The sequence below is a fragment of the Canis lupus genome, chromosome 5 (genome assembly GCF_048164855.1).
Source record: "Canis lupus baileyi chromosome 5, mCanLup2.hap1, whole genome shotgun sequence".
Classification (NCBI taxonomy): domain Eukaryota; kingdom Metazoa; phylum Chordata; class Mammalia; order Carnivora; family Canidae; genus Canis; species Canis lupus.
Window position 1 is genome coordinate 11392039 of NC_132842.1, and position 25001 is coordinate 11417039.

At 36.4% G+C, this 25001-nt stretch overlaps 1 protein-coding gene across 1 annotated transcript in view; it reads right to left on the reverse strand.

Annotated features, from left to right (window-relative positions):
• Positions 1-25001, reverse strand: part of PLXDC2 (plexin domain containing 2) — a 510688-nt gene that overhangs the window by 459216 nt on the left and 26471 nt on the right. The window contains exon 4 of the mRNA XM_072825456.1: positions 2676-2793. Coding sequence (XP_072681557.1) covers positions 2676-2691 — 16 coding nt within the window. The 5' untranslated portion in view covers positions 2692-2793. The remainder of the gene's footprint in view (positions 1-2675; positions 2794-25001) is intronic.

Consider the following 25001-nt stretch of genomic DNA (forward strand, 5'->3'; position numbering starts at 1 on the left):
AGGTCTTGATCCTGAGACTTGATCCCGGGACTGGATCCTGGGACTCCAGGATCATGCCCTGGGCCTGAAGGCAGGCGCTAAACCACTGAGCCTGCCAGGGATCCCCCTCAACTGAGAGTTTTTAAGTTCAATGTAACATCGCAAACAAATTGGAGTACCTAAGATACTTATCTGTTTAACATTACCTTGGAAAACAATTTTCTCATCAAAATTTGCTTGTTGTAGTGGATGTTGAGCTTTTCATCTGCATCCCTACTGAGGTCACTACTTCATGAATCCATGTGGAAAGCTTCTTAAAATGTTTTGTACAACTCCAATTCCCATTATATGCAAAATTATAAGGAACCCAGTAGGAGTCATCTCAAGAAAGCATTACTTCTTTTAGTTTGGGATATTTCCCCCTACTTTCACAGTAGGAAAACAAGGGGCGCGGGGTGGTTCCTCTTTTTTTTTTCTTTTGAAGAGAAGAGAACCAAGTTCCTAGTATCATTTTCTTTTCTTTTCATTGTTATATGCAAATTACGAATATTTTTCTTGTTTGTTATAAGTAATCTTTGCCCTCCTGATTGAAGCTATATACCTTAAATGGAAATTTGATGTCAAACACTGAAAGGAACCCCAGTTGTAATTAATGGTGACTTTGGAGGGTTTTTTATGTTTTGTCTATCATTGGTGCTATTCAGTTGTTTCATTTTACTCACAGGATATTCTGAAGAGTCACCCTCATAGAAAATACTTAGGTATGGGAGAAGAGAGAGGTAAACAAAAATTAGTGATGCATGATATTTTAATGCCCAGAACTAAGAACATAATAAATGTAGGTTTTAATGTTTTGCCTTAGATATCAATTGATAATCATTTATATAAAAATATATACAGTATAACAAGCAACAAGTACATAAAGTATATGTAGGATAGTATGTTCAGAGTGAAATGGAAGGGGCTAATTACTCATGTGATCCTGGCTAATTAAAAGCAGTGAATTTGTGGCCTAAGTGATTTCAGTTTGTGGTATATATACACTGTACCACAGTATTACTGTTTACTTCAATTTCATGGAGACAAAATACGGCGTCTCAGTGAAAAAAATTTCATCTTCCATGTGACTTGAAAGAAGAGTTATAATAAGTGAGGCTCATTTCTATTTACTATAGATATGATAACTGAATTGCTGGGTTTTTAAGCACTAGCTTAACTTTACTAATTAAAATTGGTACAAGGAACCAATTAATCAGAACAAGGAACAAATTAATCAGAAATTTCAACAGAGTAATACTTGAGTTCTCTGTCTAATACAGAGATCTGGAATTCACAGAACATTCTCTTCTAAGATCTTAAGATCATATATCAGAATCACTGTCAACAACGTAGAACTTTAAGCAGACCCAAGCTAATATCTATGGTATTCCAATCTGTTTGCAACTTTTATTTACACCACCCTTCAGGAAGATTTCTCCACATTCCAAGTGCAATACTATCTGTCTAAAGGCAAATACAATGACTTATCACATCCTACTTCCAACTCTAAGTATAGGTTCCAAGGACCTATCCTGAATTCAAAGTTGTCTAGCAGGATACTCAAGAAAACACCATGCTTACTCAGAAAAACAGAATGTAATACAGGCTGTGGAGTAGCATTTAACATTCTTTTTTGCTATTATTTCAAGAAATAGTTTCTGGTCTGTTTTACCGAGATTTGTTAAAATTTTCCACAATTTGGTCAAATAAAGGGACATTGCTATTACTGGATTGCTTTTACTCAGTCCTCAGCTAATATTATGACCTTTCCCTCTGGGTCTCTGGCATTTCCTGTCCCTCCTCATTTGATAGGCATAATTTTTTTGATCTCTGATACAAAATTATAAGACTCATTTGTTCATCTGGGCTGACTTCTGCTCTCAGAATCAACCAGGATTTCATTATACTGCTGATGGATATTCTACCTTTTACCTCTTTTATAGTTTTATGTAAAAATCTTATGAATTGAGTGTTTTGAATCAAATATTTTTAAAAATCACCTAATAGCTAACATCACTTTTTTTTATACAGAAACAGTTAACATGAAAGAATACTTAATGCCTTTTCTCCTCATATCAATACATTTACTATTTAAATGAAATTAACAACATAATTATTATATTTAATTACATTTTAGTCATTCATAATGAAATATATTGCATTAAAATTGTATTCATGTTTATATTATCTTCCTTCTAAATCTTAATAAGCTAAAGTTTAATCAGTAAATAACAAAGTACAAAACTGTGCAAATTTAAGTAATAGAAAAGAAACTATTAAAATGGGATTAGCGGGATCCCTGGGTGGCGCAGCGGTTTGGCGCCTGCCTTTGGCCCAGGGCGCGATCCTGGAGGCCCGGGATCGAGTCCCACGTCGGGCTCCCGGTGCATGGAGCCTGCTTCTCCCTCTGCCTGTGTCTCTGCCTCTCTCTCTCTCACTGTGTGCCTATCATAAATAAATAAAAAAAAAAAAAAAAAAAAAAAAAAAAAAAAATTAAAATGGGATTAGCAGCACACCATCAACACTGTCTGCCTGAAGCTCTTACACCAACCCCACCCCCTTGAGCTCTACAGGTGTTGCTTTTCTCAGGCCAGTATATCTGAGAACCAGAGCAGTGGGCCCATCCCAAGAAGACCAGCACAAACCCCTGCACATACCATGTCTACTGAGCATAGGGTCCTGCAAGCTTCAGTTCTTAGGTCTCTTTTAACAAGCAGACCAGTGCACACGTAGTTAAAACTTGCCATGCTCTGGCCAAGGTCCAAACACTCCCCACTGCAGGCAAGGAGAAAATAATTATTAAAAAGATTAGGTGCATTATCTTACATTTCTCCTTAAGTAGCAATAATGTGTAACAGAAACAGAAACATAAACCTTATGTATCCCTCAATTATAATCAAAGAGAAGTTAAAATCCTGCATTTTTCAAAAAAAAAAAAAAAGGAAAATGGGCAGGTGCTCAGCAAGTACTTAGTGAATTAACAAATGAAATAAACATGTGAAAGAATATTCTGCACAATGCCTAATAATGGAGCACATGGAAAGGTTCTGAAAATGTTAACTGCTGTGGACATCCTTGTTAGACTTATATCCTATCCAGATTTTTTTGAACCGATAAAAGTGTCTGAAGTACGGGAAATATGTAACCCAAGTGTCTGCCCCAGCAGCAATCATGCTTCTGTAGAGCCTCTGGTGGAAGGGATTGCTCCTGGCACAGATCACAGGTGCTCTGCACCACACATTGCTACCACTGCTGATCTTCAGTCTTGATGCTTTGTTCTGCATTTCCTTTACTCACCTTGCATCCATCTTCTCTTCTTGTCCTATAAATTATTTTATTTTCATCTTGCTATATGAATTTTATTGATATATAATTCACATAATTTAAGATTAACCCTTTTAAAGTGTCTAATACAGTGGTTGTTAGTATATTCACAACACTGAAATCAAAGCAACCATCTAATTCTAGAACATTTTCATCATTTGAAAAGAAAGCCCATACCCATTAGCCTATTCCCCTTCCACTCAATCCGTGGCAACCACTAATATACTCTCTCTGTCTCTATGGATTTTCCTATTCTGGACATTTCACATGAATGAAATCAATAATATGTGGCCTCTGATGTGTCACTTCTTTCACTTCACATGTTTTCAAGTTTCGTCCATGTTGTAGCTATTTTACTGTCACATATTCCATTGAAGGGATCTACTACTTTTTTTTTTTTTGATCTACTACTTTTTTATATCCATCAGCTGATGAACATTTGAGTTGTTCCTACTTTTTGGCTATTATGAATAATGATGCTATGACCATCCATGTACTATTATTATAATTTGTAGGGACATATGGTGATAATGGTGACACTGTGTAACATTGACAAACTGATTTCCACAGTGGCTACATCTTTTTTACATTCTCAGCAATGTATGAGGACTCCAATTTCTCCTTATTCTCACAGACACTCGTTATTTCCTATTTAAAAAAAATATAGCCATCTCAGTTGGCATGAAGTGGTATCTCATTACCATTTTGATTTACATTTCCCTAGTAACTATTCATATTAAGCCTCTTTTCATGTGCTTATTGAGCATTTGTTTTTCTTCTTTGGAGAGCTGTCTAACCAAACCTTTGCCCCCCTTTTAAATGGGCTGTTTGTTTTCATTGTTGAGTTGTAAAAGTTCTTTATACATTCTGGATATTAGGCTCTTATTAGATATCTGAAATGCAAATATCTTCCCCTATTCTGTGAATTGCTGTTTCACTTTTTTTAGTATTCTTTGATGCATTTTTTTATGAAACCTAATTATATATTCCATTGGTTATTTTTGCTTTTGGTGTCATGTATCAGAAATGCATGCCTAATCCATTGTCATGAAGAGCTACACCTCTGTTTTCTTCTAAGAGTTCTCTTGTTCCAGCTTTTACATTAAGGTCTTTTATCCATTTTGTTTAAATATTTATATACAGTATAAGGTAGGGAACTAAATTATTCTTTTGAATATGGATTAAAAATTGTCTCAGTCATTTGTTGATAAGACTATTGTTTTCTCATTGAATGAACTTGGCATCATTGTTGAAAATAGATTGGCAAAAAGTAAATGGAGTTGTATCATCTCAATTCTATCCCGTTGGTCTATATGTCTAGCCTAGTGCCAGTACCAAACTATTTTGGTTACTGTGCAAAAATGGTAGTTGGTATTTTGGTAGGGATTACATTTAATCTGTAAATTATTTTGGAGACTAATGGTATTTGACAATATCTAATCTTGCAGCCCATGTATGTGGGATGCTTTCCCCCTTACTTCTCAGTCTTCTTTACCTTCTTTAAAATTGTTCTGCAGTTTCAGTGTACTAGCCTTGCAGTTACTTGCCATATTTATTCCTAAGTGTTTTATTATTTCTGATGTTATTGTAGATGGCATTGTTTTCTTAATTTCATTTCTGGATTGTTCATGGCTAGTATATTAGTTTGCCAGGGCAGCTAAAACAAATTGCCACAGACTGGGTGGCTCAGACAACATAAATTTATTTCCTCACAGCTCTAGAGATCAGAAGTCCAAGACTAGGCTGTCAGTAGGTTTCATTTCTTCTCAGGGCTCTCTCCTTGGTTTGCAGCTTGCCACTTTCTCTCTATATCCTCATCTGGTGCAGCTACATCCCTGGTGACCCTCTGTGTGTCCAAATTTCCTCTTTTTATGAGGATACTAGTCGGATTGGATAAGGGCCAGAGATGCCTGGCTGGCTCAGTTGGTAGAACATGAGACTTTTGATCTCAGGATTAGAAATTCAAGCCCTGTTGGGTATAGAGGTAACTTAAAAATAAAATGTTAAAAAAATAGTGGATAAGGGCCTACCCTACAGGCATTATTTTAACATAATATCCTTTTTAAGGGACCTATTTCCAAATATAGTCACATTCTGAAATACTAGGATTAGGATTGCAACATATGAATTTGTGCCTGTGTGTTGGGGTGGGGGAATAGAATTCAGCCAGTGACAGCTAGTATATGGCAACAGTATTGATATTTGCTTATTGTTTTTGTATTCTGCAGTCAACCTTGCTGAATTCATTCATTAGAACTCTAAATAGTTCTTGATGTGTACATATTTTTTCTTCTTGGGAAAAATGTCTACTCAAATCCTTTGCTTATTTTTAATCTCATTATTTTTTGTTTTGTTTTTTTGCTAATAAATTGTATGACTCCCTTATATAATTTGGATATTAACCCCTTATCAGACAAATGGTTTGCAAATATTTTCTCCCATTACATAGGTTGCCTTTTCGTTTTGTTAGGATCATTTCTTTTGCTACACAGAAGATTTTTCATTTTATGTAGTCCCACTTGTCATTGTTTTATTTCTTTGCTTGTGCTTTAAGTATAGTATCCAAGACCAATATCAAAATTTTCCCCTATGTTTTCTTGGAATTTTACAGTTTCAGGTCTTATATTTAATCCATATTGAGTTAATTTTTGTAAGATAGGTATCTAGTTTCATTCTTTATGTGTGAATATCCAGTTTTCCCATCACCATTCACTAAAGAGACTGCCATTTTTCCATTAATTAATCTTGAATAATTTATCAAATACTAGTTGACCATACATGTACAGGTTTATTTCTGGGTTTCAGCTGTGTTCCATCAGTCTGCGTGTCTATTTTTATGCCAGTGTGATACTGTTTTGATTATCTTTGTAATATAGTTTAAAATCAGTAAGTGTGATACCTCCCTCCAGCTTTGTTCTTTTTCATGATTGCTGTGGCAATGTGGGGCCTTTTGTGGTTCCATATGAATTTTAGGATTGTTTTTTCTATTTCTGTGAAAAATGCCTTTGGAACTTTGCACTGAATCCATAGATGGCTTTGGGTAGTACAGACTTTTTAATAATGTGAATTCATCTGATCTATAAACACAGGGTATCTTTCCACTTATTTGCGGCTTCCTCAATTTCTTTCATTTATGTCATAGTTTTCAGTGTACAGACCGTTCACTTGATTTATTGCTAAGTATTTTATTGGTTTTGATCCTACTGTAAATGGATTACTTTCTAAACTTATCTTCTACAGATAGTTTGTCAGACGTATAATGTAGAAATACAACTTATTTTGCATCTTGATTTTGTATCCTAAAACTTTACTGAATTCATTTATTCATTCTAATACTTTTTGGTGGAGTCTTTAAATTTTTCTATATGCAAGATTATATCAGAGACACCCTTAATTACTCTTTTATGATTTGGATGGCTTTTCTTTCTTTTTCTTGCCTAATTTCTCTTAGGACTTCCAGTACAATGTTGAAGACAAGTTGCAAAAGTAGCACCATTGTCTTATTCCTGATCTTAGAGGAAAGGCTTTTTTTATTTTTATTTTTTATTTTTTTTTATTTTTTATTGGTGTTCAATTTACTAACATACAGAATAACCCCCAGTGCCCGTCACCCATTCACTCCCACCCCCCGCCCTCCTCCCCTTCTACTACCCCTAGTTCGTTTCCCAGAGTTAGCAGTCTTTACGTTCTGTCTCCCTTTCTGATATTTCCCACACATTTCTTCTCCCTTCCCTTATTTTCCCTTTCACTATTATTTATATTCCCCAAATGAATGAGAACATATAATGTTTGTCCTTCTCCGACTGACTTACTTCACTCAGCATAATACCCTCCAGTTCCATCCACCTTGAAGCAAATGGTGGGTATTTGTCATTTCTAATAGCTGAGTAATATTCCATTGTATACATAAACCACATCTTCTTTATCCATTCATCTTTCGAGGGACACCGAGGCTCCTTCCACAGTTTGGCTATCGTGGCCATTGCTGCTAGAAACATCGGGGTGCAGGTGTCCCGGCGTTTCATTGCATTTGTATCTTTGGGGTAAATCCCCAACAGTGCAATTGCTGGGTTGTAGGGCAGGTATATTTTTAACTGTTTGAGGAACCTCCACACAGTTTTCCAGAGTGGCTGCACCAGTTCACATTCCCACCAACAGTGTAAGAGGGTTCCCTTTTCTAGAGGAAAGGCTTTTGATTTTTCACCACTGAGTATGAGGTAAGCTATGGGCTTGTATATGACCTTTATTATGATGAAGTATGTTCCTTCTATGTCCACTTGTTGAATTTTTATTATGAAAGGATTTTGAATTTTGTTAAACACTTTTCTGCATCTATTGAGATGATGCTGTATATCACATTTATTGATTTGTATATGGTAACCATCTTTGCATCTCAGGGATAAATCCCACTTGATCACAGTATATCTTCCTTTTAATATGCTGTTGAATTCAGTTTAGTAATAGTTTGTAGGGAATTTTTGAATGTATATTTATCTGGTATTTTGTCTATAGTTTTCTATTCTTGTAGTATCCTTATCTGGCTTTGTTATCAGGGTAATACAAGCCTCTTAACATGAGTTTGAGAATGTCCCCTATTTAATTTTTGAAGGAGTTTGATAGTTGGTGTCAGTTCTTATTTAAATGTTTGGTAGAATTCACTGGTGAAGCCATCTGGTTCTGGGTTTTTTTTGTTGTTGTTGTTGTCGGAAAATTCTTGATTATGGATTCAATCTCTTACTATTGATCTACTTGGATTTTTCTATCCCTTCATGATTTAGAATTGGTAGGTTGTAAATTTATAGGAATTTATCCATTTCTTGTAGACTGTTAGATTTCTTGGCACATAATTGTTCATAGTAGTCTAGTATGATCCTCTGTATTCCTGTGCTATCTGTTGTAATGTCTCCTCCTTAATTTCTTTTTTTTAATAATAAATTTATTTTTTATTAGTGTTCAATTTGCCAACATACAGAATAACGCCCAGTGCTCATCCCATCAAGTGCCCCCCTCAGTGCCCGTCACCCATTCACCCCCCGCATCCTCCTCCCATTCCACCACCCCTAGTTTGTTTCCCAGAGTTAGGAGTCTTTATTTTCTGTCTCCCTTTCTGATATTTCCTACCCATTTCTTCTCCCTTCCCTTCTATTCCCTTTCACTATTATTTATATTCCCCAAATGATTGAGAACATATAATGTATGTCCTTCTCCGATTGACTCATTTCACTCAGCATAATACCCTCCAGTTCCAAACACGTTGAAGCAAAAGATGGGTATTTGTCATTTCTAATGGCTGAGTAATATTCCATTGTATACATAAACCACATCTTCTTTATCCATTCATCTTTTGATGGACACCGAGGCTCCTTCCACAGTTTGGTTATGTGGACATTGCTGCTAGAAACATTGGGGTGCAGGTGTCCCAGCGTTTCATTACATCTGTATCTTTGGGGTAAATCCCCAAAAGTGCAATTGCTGGGTCGTAGGGCAGTTGTATTTTTAACTCTTTGAGGAACCTCCACACCGTTTTTCAGAGTGGCTGCACCAGTTCACATTCCCACCAACAATGTAAGAGGGTTCCCCCTTTTCTCTGCATCCTCTCCAACATTTGTGGTTTCCTGCCTTGTTAATTTTCCCCATTCTCACTGGTGGGAGGTGGTATCTCATTTTGGTTTTGATTTGTATTTCCCTGATGGCAAGTGATGCAGAGCATTTTCTCATGTGCGTGATGGCCATGTCTATGTCCATGTCCATATGGACATGTCTGTGAGATTTCTCTTCCTGTCTTTTGCCCATTTCATGATTGGATTTTTTGTTTCTTTGCTGTTGAGTTTAATAAGTTCTTTGTAGATCTTTGAAACTAGCCCTTTATCTGATAGGTCATTTGCAAATATCTTCTCCCATTCTGAAGGTTGTCTTTAGTTTTGTTGACTGTATCCTTTGCTGTGCAAATGCTTCTTATCTTAATGAAGTCCCAATAGTTCATTTTTGCTTTTGTTTCTTTTGCCTTCCTGGATGTATCTTGCAAGAAGTTACTGTGGCCGAGTTCAAAAACGGTGTTGCCTGTGTTCTCCTCTAGGATTTTGATGGAATCTTGTCTCACATTTAGATCTTTCATCCATTTTGAATTTATCTTTGTGTATGGTGAAAGAGAGTGGTCTAGTTTCATTCTTCTGCATGTGGATGTCCAATTTTCCCAGCAACATTTATTGAAGAGACTATCTTTCTTCCAGTGGATAGTCTTTCCTCCTTTATTGAATATTAGCTGACCATAAAGTTGAGGGTCCACTTCTGGATTCTCTATTCTGTTCCATTGATCTATGTGTCTGTTTTTGTGCCAGTACCACATTGTCTTGATGACCACAGCTTTGTAGTACAACCTGAACTCTGGCATTGTGATGCCCCCAGTGATGGTTTTCTTTTTTAAAATTCCCCTATTCGGGGTCTTTTCTGATTCCACACAAATCTTAAAATAATTTGTTCCAATTCTCTGGAGAAAGTCCATGGTATTTTGATAGGGATTGCATTAAACGTGTAAATTGCCCTGGGTAACATTGACATTTTCACAATATTAATTCTGCCAATCCATGAGCATGGAATATTTTTCCGTCTCGTTGTGTCTTCCTCAATTTCTTTCAGAAGTGTTCTATAGTTTTTAGGGTATAGATCCTTTACCTCTTTGGTTAGGTTTATTCCTAGGTATCTTATGCTTTTGGGTGCAATTGTAAATGGGATGGACTCCTTAATATCTCTTTTTCAGTCTCATTGTTAGTGTATAGAAATGCCACTGACTTCTGGGCATTGATTTTGTATCCTGCCACGCTGCCAAATCGCTGTAAGTTCTAGCAATCTTGGGGTGGAGGCTTTTGGATTTTCTATGTAGAGTATCATGTCATCGGCGACGAGGGAGAGTTTGACTTCTTCCTTGCCAATTTGAATGCCTTTAATCTCTTTTTGTTGTCTGATTGCTGAGGCTAGGACTTCCAGTACTATGTTGAACAGCAGTGGTGAGAGTGGACATCCCTGTCTTGTTCCCAATCTTAGGGGAAAGGCTCCCAGTGCTTCCCCATTGAGAATAATATTTGTTGTGGGCTTTTCGTAGATGGCTTTTAAGATGTCGAGGATGTCTATCCCTACACTCTGAAGAGTTTTGATCAGGAATGGATGCTGTATTTTGTCAAATGCTTTCTCTGCATCTAATGAGAGGATCATATGGTTCTTGGTTTTTCTCTTGCTGATATGGTGAATCACACTGATTGTTTTACGAGTGTTGAACCAGCCTTGTGTCCCGGGAATAAATCGTACTTGGTCATGGTGAATAATTTTCTTAATGTACTCTCGGATCCTATTGGCTAGTATCTTGTTGAGAATTTTTGCATCCATGTTCATCAGGGATATTGGTCTATAATTCTCCTTTTTGGTGGGGTATTTGTCTGATTTTGGAATTAAGGTGATGCTGGCCTCATAGAACGAATTTGGAAGTACTCCATCTCTTTCTATCTTCCGAACAGCTTTAGTAGAATACATATGGTTTCTTCTTTAAACGTTTGATAGAATTCCCCTGGGAAGCCATCTGGCCCTGGGCTTTTGTGTCTTGGGAGGTTGTTGATGACTGCTTCAATTTCCTCTCTGGTTATTGGCCTGTTCAGGTTTTCTATTTCTTCCTGTTCCAGTTTTGGTAGTTTGTGGCTTTCCAGACATGCGTCCATTTCTTCTAGATTGCCTAATTTATTGGCATATAGCTGTTCATAATATGTTTTTAAAATCGTTTGTATTTCCTTGGTGTTGGTAGTGGTCTCTCCTTTCTCATTCATGATTTTAGTAATTTGAGTCTTCTCTCTCTTCTTTTTAATAAGGCTGGCTAATGGTTTATCTATCTTATTAATTCTTTCAAAGAACCAACTCCCGGTTCTGTTGATCTGTTCCACAGTTCTTCTGGTCTCGATTTTGTTGAGTTTTGCTCGAATCTTTATTAACTCTATTCTTCTGCCTGGTGTAGGATCTATTTGCTGTTTTTTCCCTAGCTCCTTTAGGTGTAAGGTTAGCTTTTGTATTTGAGTCTTTCTAGTTTTTGAATGGCTGCTTGTATTGCGATGTATTTCCCCCTCAGGACTGCTTTTGCTGCATCCCAAAGATTTTGAACGGTTGTATCTTCATTCTCATTAGTTTCCATGAATCTTTTTAATTCTTCCTTAATTTCCTGGTTGACCCTTTCATCTTTTAGCAGGATGGTCCTTAACCTTCACGTGTTTGAAGTCCTTCCAAACTTCTTGTTGTGATTTAGTTCTAATTTCAAGGCGTTATGGTCTGAGAATATGCAAGGGACGATCCCAATCTTTTGGTATTGGTTCAGACCCGATTTGTGACCCAGTATGTGGTCTATTCTGGAGAAAGTTCCATGTGCACTTGAGAAGAATGTGTATTCAGTTGAGTTTGGATGTAAAGTTCTGTAGATATCTGTGAAATCCATCTGGTCCAGTGTATCATTTAAAGCTCTCGTTTCTTTGGAGATGTTGTGCTTAGAAGACCTATCGAGTGTAGAAAGTGCTAGATTGAATTCACCAAGTATAAGTGTATTATTATCTAAGTATGTCTTAACTTTGGTTATTAATTGATATATTTGGCAGCTCCCACATTCGGGGCATATATATTGAGGATTGTTAAGTCCTCTTGTTGGATAGATCCTTTAAGTATGATATAGTGTCCCTCTTCATCTCTCACTACAGTCTTCGGGGTAAATTTTAGTTTATCTGATATAAGGATGGCTACTCCTGCTTTCTTTTGAGGACCATTTGAATGGTAAATGGTTCTCCAACCTTTTATTTTCAGGCTGTAGGTGTCCTTCTGTCTAAAATGAGTCTCTTGTAGACCGCAAATAGATGGGTCCTGCTTTTTTTATCCAGTCTGAAACCCTGCGCCTTTTGATGGGGTCATTAAGCCCATTGATGGTCAGAGTCACTACTGAAAGATATGAGTTTAGTGTCATCATGATATCTATTCAGTCCTTGTTTTTGTGGATTGTTCCACTGGACTTCTTCTTAAAGGGGGATTTTAAGAGTCTTCCTTAAAATTTCTTGCAGAGCTGGTTTGGAGGTCACATATTCTTTCAATTCCTGCCTGTCTTGGAAGCTCTTTATCTCTCCTTCCATTTTGAATGAGAGCCTTGCTGGATAAAGTATTCTTGTTGCATGTTCTTCTCATTTAGGACCCTGAATATATACTGCCTGCCCTTTCTGGCCTGCCAGGTCTCTGTGGAGAGGTCTGCTGTTACCCTAATATTCCTCCCTATAAAAGTCAGGGATTTCTTTTCTCTTGCTGCCTTAAGGATCTTCTCTTTATCTTTGGAATTTTCAAGCTTCACTATTAAATGTCGAGGTGTTGAACAGTTTTTATTGATTTTAGGGGGGGATCTCTCTATATCCTGGATCTGAATGCCTGTTTCCCTTCCCAGATTAGGAAAGTTTTCAGCTAAGATGTTTTCAAATACATATTCTGGCCCTCTGTCCCTTTCGGCACCCTTGTGAACCCCAATTAAACGTAGGTTTTTCTTCCTCAGGCTGTCATTTATTTCCTTTAATCTATCCTCATGGTCTTTTAATTGTTTGTCTCTTTTTTCCTCAGTTTCACTTTTTGCCATCATCTTGTCTTCTATTTCCCTCACTCGTTCTTCCACCTCGTTAATCCTCGTCGTTAGGACTTCTAGTTTGGATTGCATCTCATTCAATTGATTTTTAATTTCTGCCTGATTAGATCTAAATTCTGCAGTCATGAAGTCTCTTGAGTCCTTTATGCTTTTTTCTAGAGCCACCAGTAGCTGTATAATAGTGCTTCTGAATTGGCTTTGTGACATTGAATTGTAATCCAAATTTTGTAACTCTGTTGGAGAGAGGACTTTTTCTGATTCTTTCTTTTGAGGTGAGGTTTTCCTTCTAGTCATTTTGCTCAGTGCAGAGTGGCCAAAAACAAGTTGTATTGGGAAAAGGAGCAAAAGAGAGGAGAGAAAGAAGGAAAGAAAAGAGAAAAAGAAAAAAGAAAAAAGGAAGAAAAAAAGAAAAAAAAGGGAAGAAAAAGAGAAAGAAAAAAGGGTGGGGGAAACAAACAGAAATAAAAAATCAAAACAAAACAAAACAAACAAACAAACAAACAAACAAAAAAAAAAAACAGGGGGGAGTATCTTCTGATTCTGTATACTTCAAGTCCCTTGACTTCTCCTGGAACTTGTCCGTCTAGCTGGTCTTCTGGGGAAGGGGCCTGTGGTGCTGATTTTCAGGTGTTAGCACTTGGGGGATCTGCTCTGCCCCCTGCCTGGTGCAGGGCTCAGTGGGGGTTGTTTACCCCGTGACGGGCTCCAGGAGGAACAACCCCAGTGGCAGCGGCCTGCTCTGGAGCCCTGGAGTCAGCTCCCGCAGTAACTCCTGAGCTCTCCCTCTGCAGGGCCTGGAGGCTCCGGGGCGGGGCCGCTGAACTGCTCAGCTTGGGGCAGGAGCGTCCTTGCTGTCCTGGGCCCTCCCGGCCTCTGCCTGTCCCAGGGGAGGCCGGATCCTGGGCTGTGTCCCGGTGCCCTGTGCTCCTGGCCTGCACTGTTGGATTTGCGCTCCCGCCCCGCCCCCCTTCCGTGGAGCCACTGCCCGAGCCCCTCCGAGCTGCTCCCGGGTCCAGCCGTGCAGCGATGCAGCCCTTAGGGAGATCGGCGCACTCTCCCCCGGCGGCAGTTCTTCTGTTAGTGTCCCCGGGAGCCCGCGGGCATCCCCACCCTCCTGGGTCCTGCTCCACCTCCCCGCGAGCCCCTTTCCCCCGGGAAGGTCGGTGCAGCTCCTGCGTCTCCGGGACGGGGCTCTCCTGTCCTGGGGACACTCGCCCCGGCCTCAGCCCGGCTCCTCGCGGGCCCCTCCCCCTTGGAGGCCTTTGTTCCTTTACTTCTTTTTCCCCGTCTTCCTACCTTGATAGAAGCGCGAACTCTTCTCACTGTTGCATTCCAGCTGTTCTCTCTTTAATTCTCAGGCCGAATTCGTAGATTTTCAGGATGATTTGAAGGTTATCTAGGTAATTTGGTGGGGACAGGTGATTTGGGGACCCTAATCTTCCACCATCTTGCCCCTCCCTCTCCTCTTTAATTTCTAATTTTTTTTGAGTCCTCACTATTTCTTGGTCAGTCTAGCTAACAGTTTGTCAGTTTTGTTATGTTTTAAAAACAACTCTTAAAAAAATAAAAAATAAAAATAAAATAAAATAAAACAACTCTTAGTTTCAATGCTCTCTTCAATTATTTTTCCTATTCTTTAGTCCATTTATTTTTGTTCTGCTCTTTGTTACCTTTTACATTTGGCTAACTTTGCTCTTAGTTAATTTTTCTTTTTATATTTTCTCAAGGCATACAGTAAGATTATTTGAAATCCTTCTCTTTTCTCCATGTAGGCAGTTATTGAAAACTTCCTTCTTAGAACTGTTTTTCTTCATCCCATAAGTCTTGATCTGTTGTTTCCATTTTTATTTATCTCAAGATATTTTTGAATTTTCTTTTTGATTTCTTATTTAACCTATTGGTTTTCAGCAAAAAATTGGTTGTTTAATTTCCTCATATTTGTTAATCTTCCAATTGTTTGGCTGTCGTTGATTTTTAGTGTTTTACCAATGAGGTTGGAAAAGATATTAGCATAATTTCAGTCTTTAAAAATTTGCTAAGACTTGTTTTGTGATCTAACATATGATCTATTCTGAAGAATGTTCCATGTGTGCTTGAGAGGAATGTATATTTTTCTGCTGTTTGATAAATTGTCCTACATATAACTGTTAGGTTCATTTGATCTACAGTATAGTTCAAGTCCAATGTTTATTTAGTAATTCTCTCTATATATGATCTATCTATTGTTGAAAGTGCAATACTGAAGTCCCCTACTACTATTGTATTACTATCTATTTCTTTCTTCAGATTTGTTAGTATTTGCTTAATATATTTAGGTGCTCTGATATTGTGTGCATATGAATTTATAATTGTTACATCCACTTGATGAATTTACTCCCCTACCATTATATTGTCTCTTATAATTTTTAATTTAAAAATATTTTGTATGATATAATGTATGCATCTTTGCTCTCTTTTGGTTTCCATTTCCATTTTTGAGCCTATATTTATCCTTAAATCTGAAGTGACTCTCTTTGCAGAGAGCAATATAGTTGGGTTCTGTGTTTACGCATTCAGCCATTCAATACCTCTTGACTGGAAAATTCAACCAATTCATTTACATTTAGAGTAAATAATGATATGTAAGGACTTATTATACCATCTTGATTGTTTTCTGGCTGATTTGTAGTTCCTTTCTTCTTTTCCTGCTGTCTTTGTGAATTGATGATTTCCTATAGTGGTAGACCTTGATTCATTTCTCTTTATTTTGTGTGTATCTACAATAGGTATTTACTTTGTGGTTACCCAGAGGCTTAAATAAAACAGCTTAAAGATATAACAGTGTGCTTTAAGGTGATAACAATTTAACTTAGATCATGTACAAAAACTGTTCTTTTACTCCTCCAACCACATTTTATGTTTTCATGTCACAAAATGTATATCTTTTTAAAATATTTTTTAAAGATTTTTCATTTATCTATTCAGAGAGAGAGAGAGAGAGAATGAGAGACACAGAGACAGAGAGACAGAGACACAGGCAGAGAGAGAAGCAGGCTCCATGCCCGGAACCTGATGTGGGACTCCAGGATCATGCCCTGGCCAAAGGCAGGTGCTCAACCACTGAGTCATCCAGGTGTCCTTTTACGTCTTTTTAAAATTGTATATCCATTAACAAATTACTGTAGATACTGATATTTTTAATACTTATGTCTTGTGATCTTTATGCTAGAGTTAAGTGATTAACACACTATCCTATTATAACATTGGAGCATTTTGAATTTGACTATATACTTTACCAGTATGTTTTCTATTTAGACTCATTTTCATGTTACTAATTAGTATTCTTTCATTTTAGCTTTAAGAATTCCTTTCAGTATTTCTTATTAGACAGGTCTAGTGGTGAAGAGCTCCTTTAGCTTATATTTGTCTGGGAAAGCTTTTATCTCACCTTCATTTCTGAAGGACAGCTTTTCCAATAACTTTAGTTGGCATATTTTTCCTTTTATCACTTTGAATATATTATTCCAGTCACTCCTGACCTCTAAGGTTTCTGCTGAGAAACACACTGATACTATTATGGAGGGTGTTCTCTTTTAAGTGACAAACTTCTGTTACTACATTTAAGATGCTCTCTTTCTTTTATCTTTGGCAGTTTTATTATGATGTGTTTTGGAGAAGATCTCTTTAATTTACTTGGGGACCTATGAACTTCATGGAATTGAATGTCCAAATCTCTCTCCTCAGATCTGTAAGTTCTCAGCCATTATTTTTTTAAATAAGCTTTCTGCTCTTTGTTTTCTTTCTCTTTTCTTCTTCTGGATCTCCAATAATGCATAGATTGTTTCTCTTATCGGTGTCCTATAGGTCCCAGAGGCTTACTTCATTCCTTTTCACTCTGTTGTCTTTTTGATCCTCAGATATAACAATTTCAAGTGATCTCTCTTCGAGTTCATGGATTCATCTGCTTGATCCAGTCTGTTGCTGAAGCTCTCTACTGAATTCATTAGTCATTGGATTCTTCATTTTTAAAATGTCTGCTTGATTCTTTGTTTTCTTTCTCTTTGTTGAACTTCTCACTTTGTTCTTGTATGATTTTCCTGATTTTGTTGTTTACATGTGTTCTCCTGTAGCACTCTGAACATCATTAGCATAATTATTTTGAATTATTTGTCAGGCAATTTGTATATCTCCACTTCTTTGTGATCAATCACTAGTTTATTCTATTCATTTGCTAGTGTTGTATTTCTAATTCTTTGGGATTCCACTAGCCTTGCTAGGTATCTTTGCATATGAAGAAGCAGTCACCTCTTTCAGATTTCATGGTAACTTTGGTAAAGAAATATTTTCACTTGTGGGTGAGTGGATGCTGGAGTATGCTGTGACCCTTGGCTTAGTGGTATAGAGCAGGGACATCTGATAGCTCTGGGTCCACAAGTGAGTGGGTGAAGACTTGTTGGCTCAAACCAATGTGGTCCACAGCAGTGACAAAAGCAGAATCCCACTGAGAGCTACGGAGGTCCTCATTGACAGAAAAGGATATTGATGTCCTCAGCAGCATCTCCAGTTCCAGTAATTGGGGACCAGCTGACAATAATGCTGGCTGGAGTTGGTGACATTCACCTGGTTGGCCTTGGGGCCAGCTGTGGAAGCCATTGTATTGTGGCAGAGACTGGCTAGAGATACAAAATTACTGGTGTTTATTTTTTCACTTGATTGCTCATTTGTTTTGTTTCTTAAATTCCATATTTGAGTAAAATCATGTGGTATTTGCCTTTCTCTGACCAACTTACTTCATTTAGCATTATATACTCAAGGACCATCCATGTTGTCACAAATGACAAAATTTCATTCTTCTTTATGGCTGAGCAGATTTCCATTGCATTTGTGTGCACACGCGCACGTGTGTGTGTGTGTGTGTATCTGTGTATCTCCCATCCTCTTTATCCATTCATCTATGGATGGACACCTAGGTTGTTTCCACATCTTATGTATTATAAATAATGCTGCAACACACATACTGGTGCACATATATTTTCAGATTACAGCTTTCATATTCTTTGGATAAAAATTCCAAAGTGGAATAGCTTAATCATATGGTATATCTGTTTTTAATTTGTTGAAGAATATCCATACTAGTTTCCAGAGTAGCTGCATCAATTTACATTCTTAAAACAAAAGTGTATGAAGGTTCACGTTTCTCCACATCCTCTCCAACATTTGTTATTTGTCTTTTTTGACAATAGCCATACTAAAAGGTTTAAGATGTTATCTCATTGTGGTTTTGATTTGCATTCTCCTAATAATTAATGATGTTGGACAACTTTTCATGTGCCTTTGGATGTCTGCATGCCTTCTTTGGAAACATCTTTATGCACATTTTTTAATTCTTTTTTATGAAGTTGTATGAATTATTTATATATTTTGGATATTAATCCTCTACTGGATATATCATTTGCAAAACCTTCTCTCATTCGCTAAGTTGCTTTTTCATTTTGATGAAGGTTTCCCTCACTGTGCATAAGATTTTTAGTTTGATGCAGTCCCATGCAGTTTATTTTTGCTTTGTTTCCATGCCTTTGGGTCGGATCCACAAAAACATCACTAAGAAAGAGTGATAGTGACACTATCAAAGAGTATACCACCTATGTTTTCTTCTAGTAATTTTATGGTTTCAAGTATTAACTTCTTTAATACATTTTGTATTAATTGTTTTTTTATGGTTTAAGGGAATGGTGTACTTTCATTATTTTGCATATGGCTGTCCAGTTTTCCCAGAAGCATTTATTAAAGAAACTCTCTTTTCTCCATTGTATGTTCTTGGGATCCTCTGTTGTAAATTGTTTGTCCATACATATGTAGGTATATATATATATATATATATATATATATATATACACATATTTTCTGGGCTCTCAATTCTATTCTATTGCTCTGTATGTTGGTTTTTGAATTTCTTTTTTTAAATACATATTTTTTTCATTTATTCATGAGAGACACAGAGAGAAAGAGAGGCAGAGACACCGGCAGAGCGAGGAGCAGTATGTATGCACGTATACAGCCCGATGTGGAACTCGATCCAGGACTCCAGGATCATGCCCTGGGCTCAAGGCAGGCGCTAAATCACTGAGCCACCCACGGATCCCCAGTATGTTGGTTTTTATGCCAATATCACACTGTTTATAATTACTATACCTTTGTAATATAGTTTCATATTAGGGAGCATGATATTCCCAGTTTTTTTCTTCTTTCTCAAGCATAGTTTGGCTGTCCAGGGACTTCTGTGGTTCTATAGAAATTTCAGGATGATTTGTTCTAGTTTTGTAAAAAATGTTGTTGGACTTTTGATAGAATTGCCACTGAGTATCCAGATCGCTTTGGGTAGGATAGACATTTTAACAATATTAATTCTTCTAATCCATAAACATGGAATATATTTCCATTCATTTGTATCTAATTTCATCAGTGTCTTATAATTTTCAGTGTACAGGTCTTTCATTTCCTTGTTTAAATGATGCCTATGTAGTTCCTTTTTGATGCAAATGTGAATGGGATTGCTTCCTTAATTTCTGTCTGATAGTTCATTATTAGTGTACAGAAACACCACAAATTTCACATACTGATTTTATGGCATGCAGCTTTACTGAATATACTAATTTTAACAGGTTTGTTTTGGGTCTTTTTGGCAGAGACTTTAGGGTTTTCTAAATACAGTATCATGTCATCTGCAAATAGTGACAGTTACTTCTTCCTTTCCAACTTGGAAGCCTTTTATTTATTTTTCTTACCTTACTGTGGTGACTAAGACTTATAGTACCATGTTGGGGAAAAGTGGCAAGAGTGGACATCCTTGTTTTATTCCTGATCTTAGAGAAAAAGCTTTCAGTTTTTCATCATCCACTGTGATGTAAGCTGTAAGTCTGTCATTTATGGCCTTTATTATATTGAGATGCATTCCCTCTTTACTCACTTTGTTGAAAGTTTTTTATCATAAATGGATGTTGAATTTTGTCATATTTTCTGCATCTATTGAGATGATCTTTCAATTTTTAGCCTTCATTTTAATCATATGGCAGTTTATGTTGATTTGCAGATGTTGAACTATCTTTGCATCCCTGGAATGAATCCCAGTTGATCATGGTATATAATTCTTGTAAGGTATTGTTGAATTTTCTTTGCTAATATTTTGTTGAGGATTTTTACATCAATGCTAATAAATCATATTGGTCAGTATTTGTGTGTGTGTGTGAGTGGTCCCCTTGTCTGTTTTTATAACAGGGTAATGTTGGCCTTGCAAAATGAGTTTGGAAGCATTTCTTCCTCCTCAGATTTTTCTAAGAATTTGAGAAACATAAGAATTCAATCTTTAAATATTTGACAGATTTACTATTGAAATCATAGGATTCTGAACTTTTGTTTGTTGAGAGGCTTTTTATTACTGATTCAATCTGCTGAGTAGAAGCTGGCCTATTCAGATTTTCTTTTTCTTCATGATTCAACCCTGGAAGTTATATGTTTCTAGGAATGTAGCCATTTTTTCCAGATTGTACAATTTGTTGGCATATCATTATAATAGTTTCTAATGATTCTTTGTATTTCTTTGGTATGTTTTAACTTCTCTGTCATTTCTAATTTTATTTATTGAGTCCTCTCTTTATTTCTTGGTTAGTCTAGTATTAAGTTTGTCAACCTGACTTATATTTTCAAAGAACCAGTTCTTAGTTTCATTGATCTTTTCTATTTTCTTTTTAGTCTCTCCTTCATTTATTTCTGCTCTGATCTTTATTGTTTCCTTTATTCTTCTGACATTACGCTCTGTTCTTTTCGTAGTTCCTTTCAATATAAAGTAAAATGATCTATTTGTGATTTTGTTGTTGTTCCTGGAGGTAGGCCTGCATTGCTATGAACTTCCCCCTTAGAACCACTTTTGCTGCATCTTATAGATTTGGTGTGCCATATTTCTGTTTTCATTTGTCTGTATTTTTTTTATTTCTCCTTTTATTTCTTCAATGACTCAGTAGCATATTGTTTAATCTCCACATTTCTGTGGATTTTTTCCCAGTTTCCTTGTAATGTATTTCTACTTTCTTACCATTGTGGTTGGAAAAGATGCTTGAAATGGTTTCAATCTTCTTGCATTTATGGAGACTTGTTTTGCAACCTAACATATGATCTTTCCTGGAGAATGTTCCATGTACACTTAAGAAGAATGTGCATTTTGCTCCTTTTGGATGGAAAGTTCTTTATGTATCTATTAAATCCATCTGGTTTAATGTGTTATTTAAGGCTGATTTTCTCCGCTGATTTTCCGTCTAGATGATCTATCCAATGATGCAAATGTGGTATTAAATTACCTTACTATTTTTCCTTATTCCTGCCAATTTTTCCCTTTAAGTCTGTTAGTATTTGTTATATATATTTTGGTGCTCCTATGTTGGGTACATATATATTTATAAATGTTATATCTTCTTGCTGGATCCTTTTATCATTCTGTAATGCTCTTCCTTGTCTTTTATTACAGTGTTTGTTTTAAAGTCTATTTTATCTGATATAAGTATAGTTTTACTGTCTTTCTTTCCATTTTCATGGAATATATTTTTCCATCTCTTCACTTGCAGTGTATGTGTGTGTGTGTCCTTACTTCTAAAGGGAGTCTCTTATAAAGCAGCATATAGATAAGTCTATTGTGACAACTCTGTAAATTAAGATATCTCCCACTCTCCAGGGTTTGTTGTTCCCCTTTTTTATGTATCTATTGCTTATTTAGTAACTTTTGTGAATTAATTCCATAAAGTCTACATTCTTTGTCATGTGTGGCCACTCAAGTCTTTATTTAGTTAGCCTAGTGGTTGTTAATGATTGGACAGAGATTTACTTAAATGACTGGAACCCAAAATTCTCTCATTCTTTGCTGAGTGGATCTGTGTATATGTTGTATGCTTTCAAACCTAGTCAGACAGTTTACAACTCCACCTTAAGCCTTCATTTCCTGTTTGTGTATGGCCTCATGTTCAGCCAAAGGTGAGCAGTTATAACCTTGTAAGGTCTTTCTTCCGCAGGCACACAATTCTACATATGCATCAGACCTTCTAGATTTCCAGGAATATGTTGGAGTTTTACACAAAGCCAATTAGACATACCTTTTCTAGTTTTTCGTTTTAAGATTTTTGGTTAGTCTATTGTTTGCCCTAACATTTATCAATCTCCCCAGTTAACTGTCATGGTAAAACACTTGCCTATAATTCTTTTTATAAGTGCTCCTTTACTCACCCTCTACTGTGCCATATGGGAGAAGGCTTTTAGTATAGGGTGTGACCCAAGTTAGCCTTGTAAGTGGGCTTCCTAGGGGCCGTTTAGACAGGTAAGATATTAAGAGTTCTTTGGAAATAAGGCTTTGAAAGAGATTGTTATATTTGCTCATCCAGTGGCTGCCGTGGTATATCAGGAATGCAGACTGTTAATTTTCATGGCTACTACTGAGCTGGAGAACAGAGGACAGTACTAAAGCAGGATAAAATGCAAAAAAACCTTACTGGTCTTCTTGAGATTCAACCACTTTTTCTTGAATAAACACTCCCTAATTGATGTTAGCCTTTGGTTAACTTTCAGAATTGTAAAAAGATTCTTTCGATAATTGCGTAAGTTGCTATTATGGAAGAGTACATTTTTGGAGATTTTTACTCCACTGCTTCTGCTGACATCCACCCCTGAACATTTTTAAATAGTCTGAAAATGTTTGGGATTAAGAAGGGATATAAATAAATAAATCTGAATAAAAATGAAGCATAACAGACAGAAGAACATTATGTAAAGGCTAAAACACATGATTTAAGTAAGTTAGTTCTTTTAAAATGTGAGAAAGGTAGATAGGATTACATTTGTATATTGTTTTAAGAAAAAGTTTCAAGAAATTTACAAAATACATTGATTTTCTTTTATCTTTAATATGCATTGCTTTTAAAAATATAACATATGTAATAGTGCTAAATGTTCACTTTTTAAATTCATTAGCCTCGTGGACCCTACTCTAATACTATACAGCTATGCTATTCACTGCTTAGCCCCTGTTGCATAAGTTTTAATTATTCACTTTTAATCTTTAAAAGAGAAATAAACATACATACATGGAATTTAGCTTCTTTCTTATTAGAAATCTCAGCATATAATTGAACTAAATTTATGAATTTTATTTTTTCACTTGATTTCTTCTAAAGGTATCTTTGTAAGCAAAAAAAAAAGTTATTTATTTTCTTATTTATTTAAAGCATGAGCTGGGGAGAGGCAATGGGAGAAGGAGAGAGCATCTTTTTTTTTTTTTTAAAGATTTATTTCATAGAGAGTACACAAGAGGGGGGAGGGGCAGAGAATAAGAACCATGATGCAGACTCCCCAGTAAGCATGTAGCCAGCCTTGGGGCTCAATCCCACAACCCATGAGCTGAGCTGAGCCCAAACCTAGAGTCAGATATCCAAATGACTGGGTCAGCCAGGCAGCCAGCCAGCTAGGCAGCCTGGGAAAGACAGACTGGGAAGTAGGCTTCCCAGTCAGTGCAGTGCTCCATCTCACAACCCTGAGATCATGACTTGAGCCAAAATCAAGAGTCAGACATTGAGCTACCCAGGTACCCCAAAAATCTGTTATTAATAAGTCCAGTTTCAACAAGTGAACAGATAAAGAAAACAATATAGGATTCTTAAAGAGATAGAAATTTCCATATATGCAAATTTTCACTAAATGATCAATTTTATTTTAATATAAAAACTATTTTAATGCTAATTGTTGTGGACCTCAGCCCATTCTTTTGTGCTCTCCACATATTTTCTAGTGGGATTTTACTCTGTCCTTGAAATGGCTTTAAGATCTCAAATGAAATCAAGATGTTTCAAATTCTCTAGCTTCCTCTTAAAAATTGTGGTAAGATATATATCATAAAAGTTCCATCTTAACCATTTTTAAATGTATAAATCACTGACATTAAGTAATTCACATTGCTGTGCAGCCAACACTGCTATTCATATCCAGAACTTTTTCATCCATCCCAAACTGAAACTCTGTATCTATTAAATAATAATTCTCAATCTTCCTTCCTTACAACTCCTAGTAACCACTATTCTACTTTTTGTGTTATGAATTTGCCTGTTCTAGGTACCTCATTTAAGTGGAATCATACATTTTTCCTTTTGCATATGGATTATTTTACTTAGCAAGATATCTTGAAAGTTCATCCATGTTATAGCATGTGCTAGGATTTCATTCTTTTTCAACCTGAATAATAATACTGTTAATATAATAATATTATATTATATGTATATAACACCTTTTAATCTATTCATTTTTAACGTAATTTTTTTATTTTTATTTTTTATTTTTTAAATAATAAATTTTTTTTATTGGTGTTCAATTTGCCAACATACAGAATAACACCCAGTCTCATCCCATCAAGTGCCTCCCTCAGTGCCCGTCACCCATTCATCCCCACCCCCTGCCCTCCTCCCCTTCCACCACCCCAATCTATTCATTGCTCACATATATTGGACACTATTTTAACAAGAACATTTATAATAAGTCTACATACACAATCAAGAACTCCATTGGAAAAAAAGAATATTATATCAGCAACTGAAAAAAAATTACACTGAATACAAATCCCTTAGGACACAAGCATATATTATAATCCCACATCTACATGGCTAGTATGTAGATAAAAGTGAAATTTTATCTATTCTGCTGGATACAGACACAATCTGATTGCTAGCTGAAATGTAACTTTTACCTGTTTTTTGTTTGTTTCATATTAATATATTCTGTGTAAAAATATGTAATTATTCTTAACTTTAAGATCACAAAACACACACCAGAAGGACTAGTGACTGACAGCCGGGGTTGTCCAATGAGAAGCCCACCTGGCCTGTGCAGCGTGGAGCCTTGCTTCCCTCCGGGCCAATAGGAAGGGCTCAGGGGGGCGTTTTTTTTTTTTTTTTTTTTTTTTTTCCAAATATTCAACAACTTTCACTCTTCCAGCAAAGTATTTTTAACGGCAATC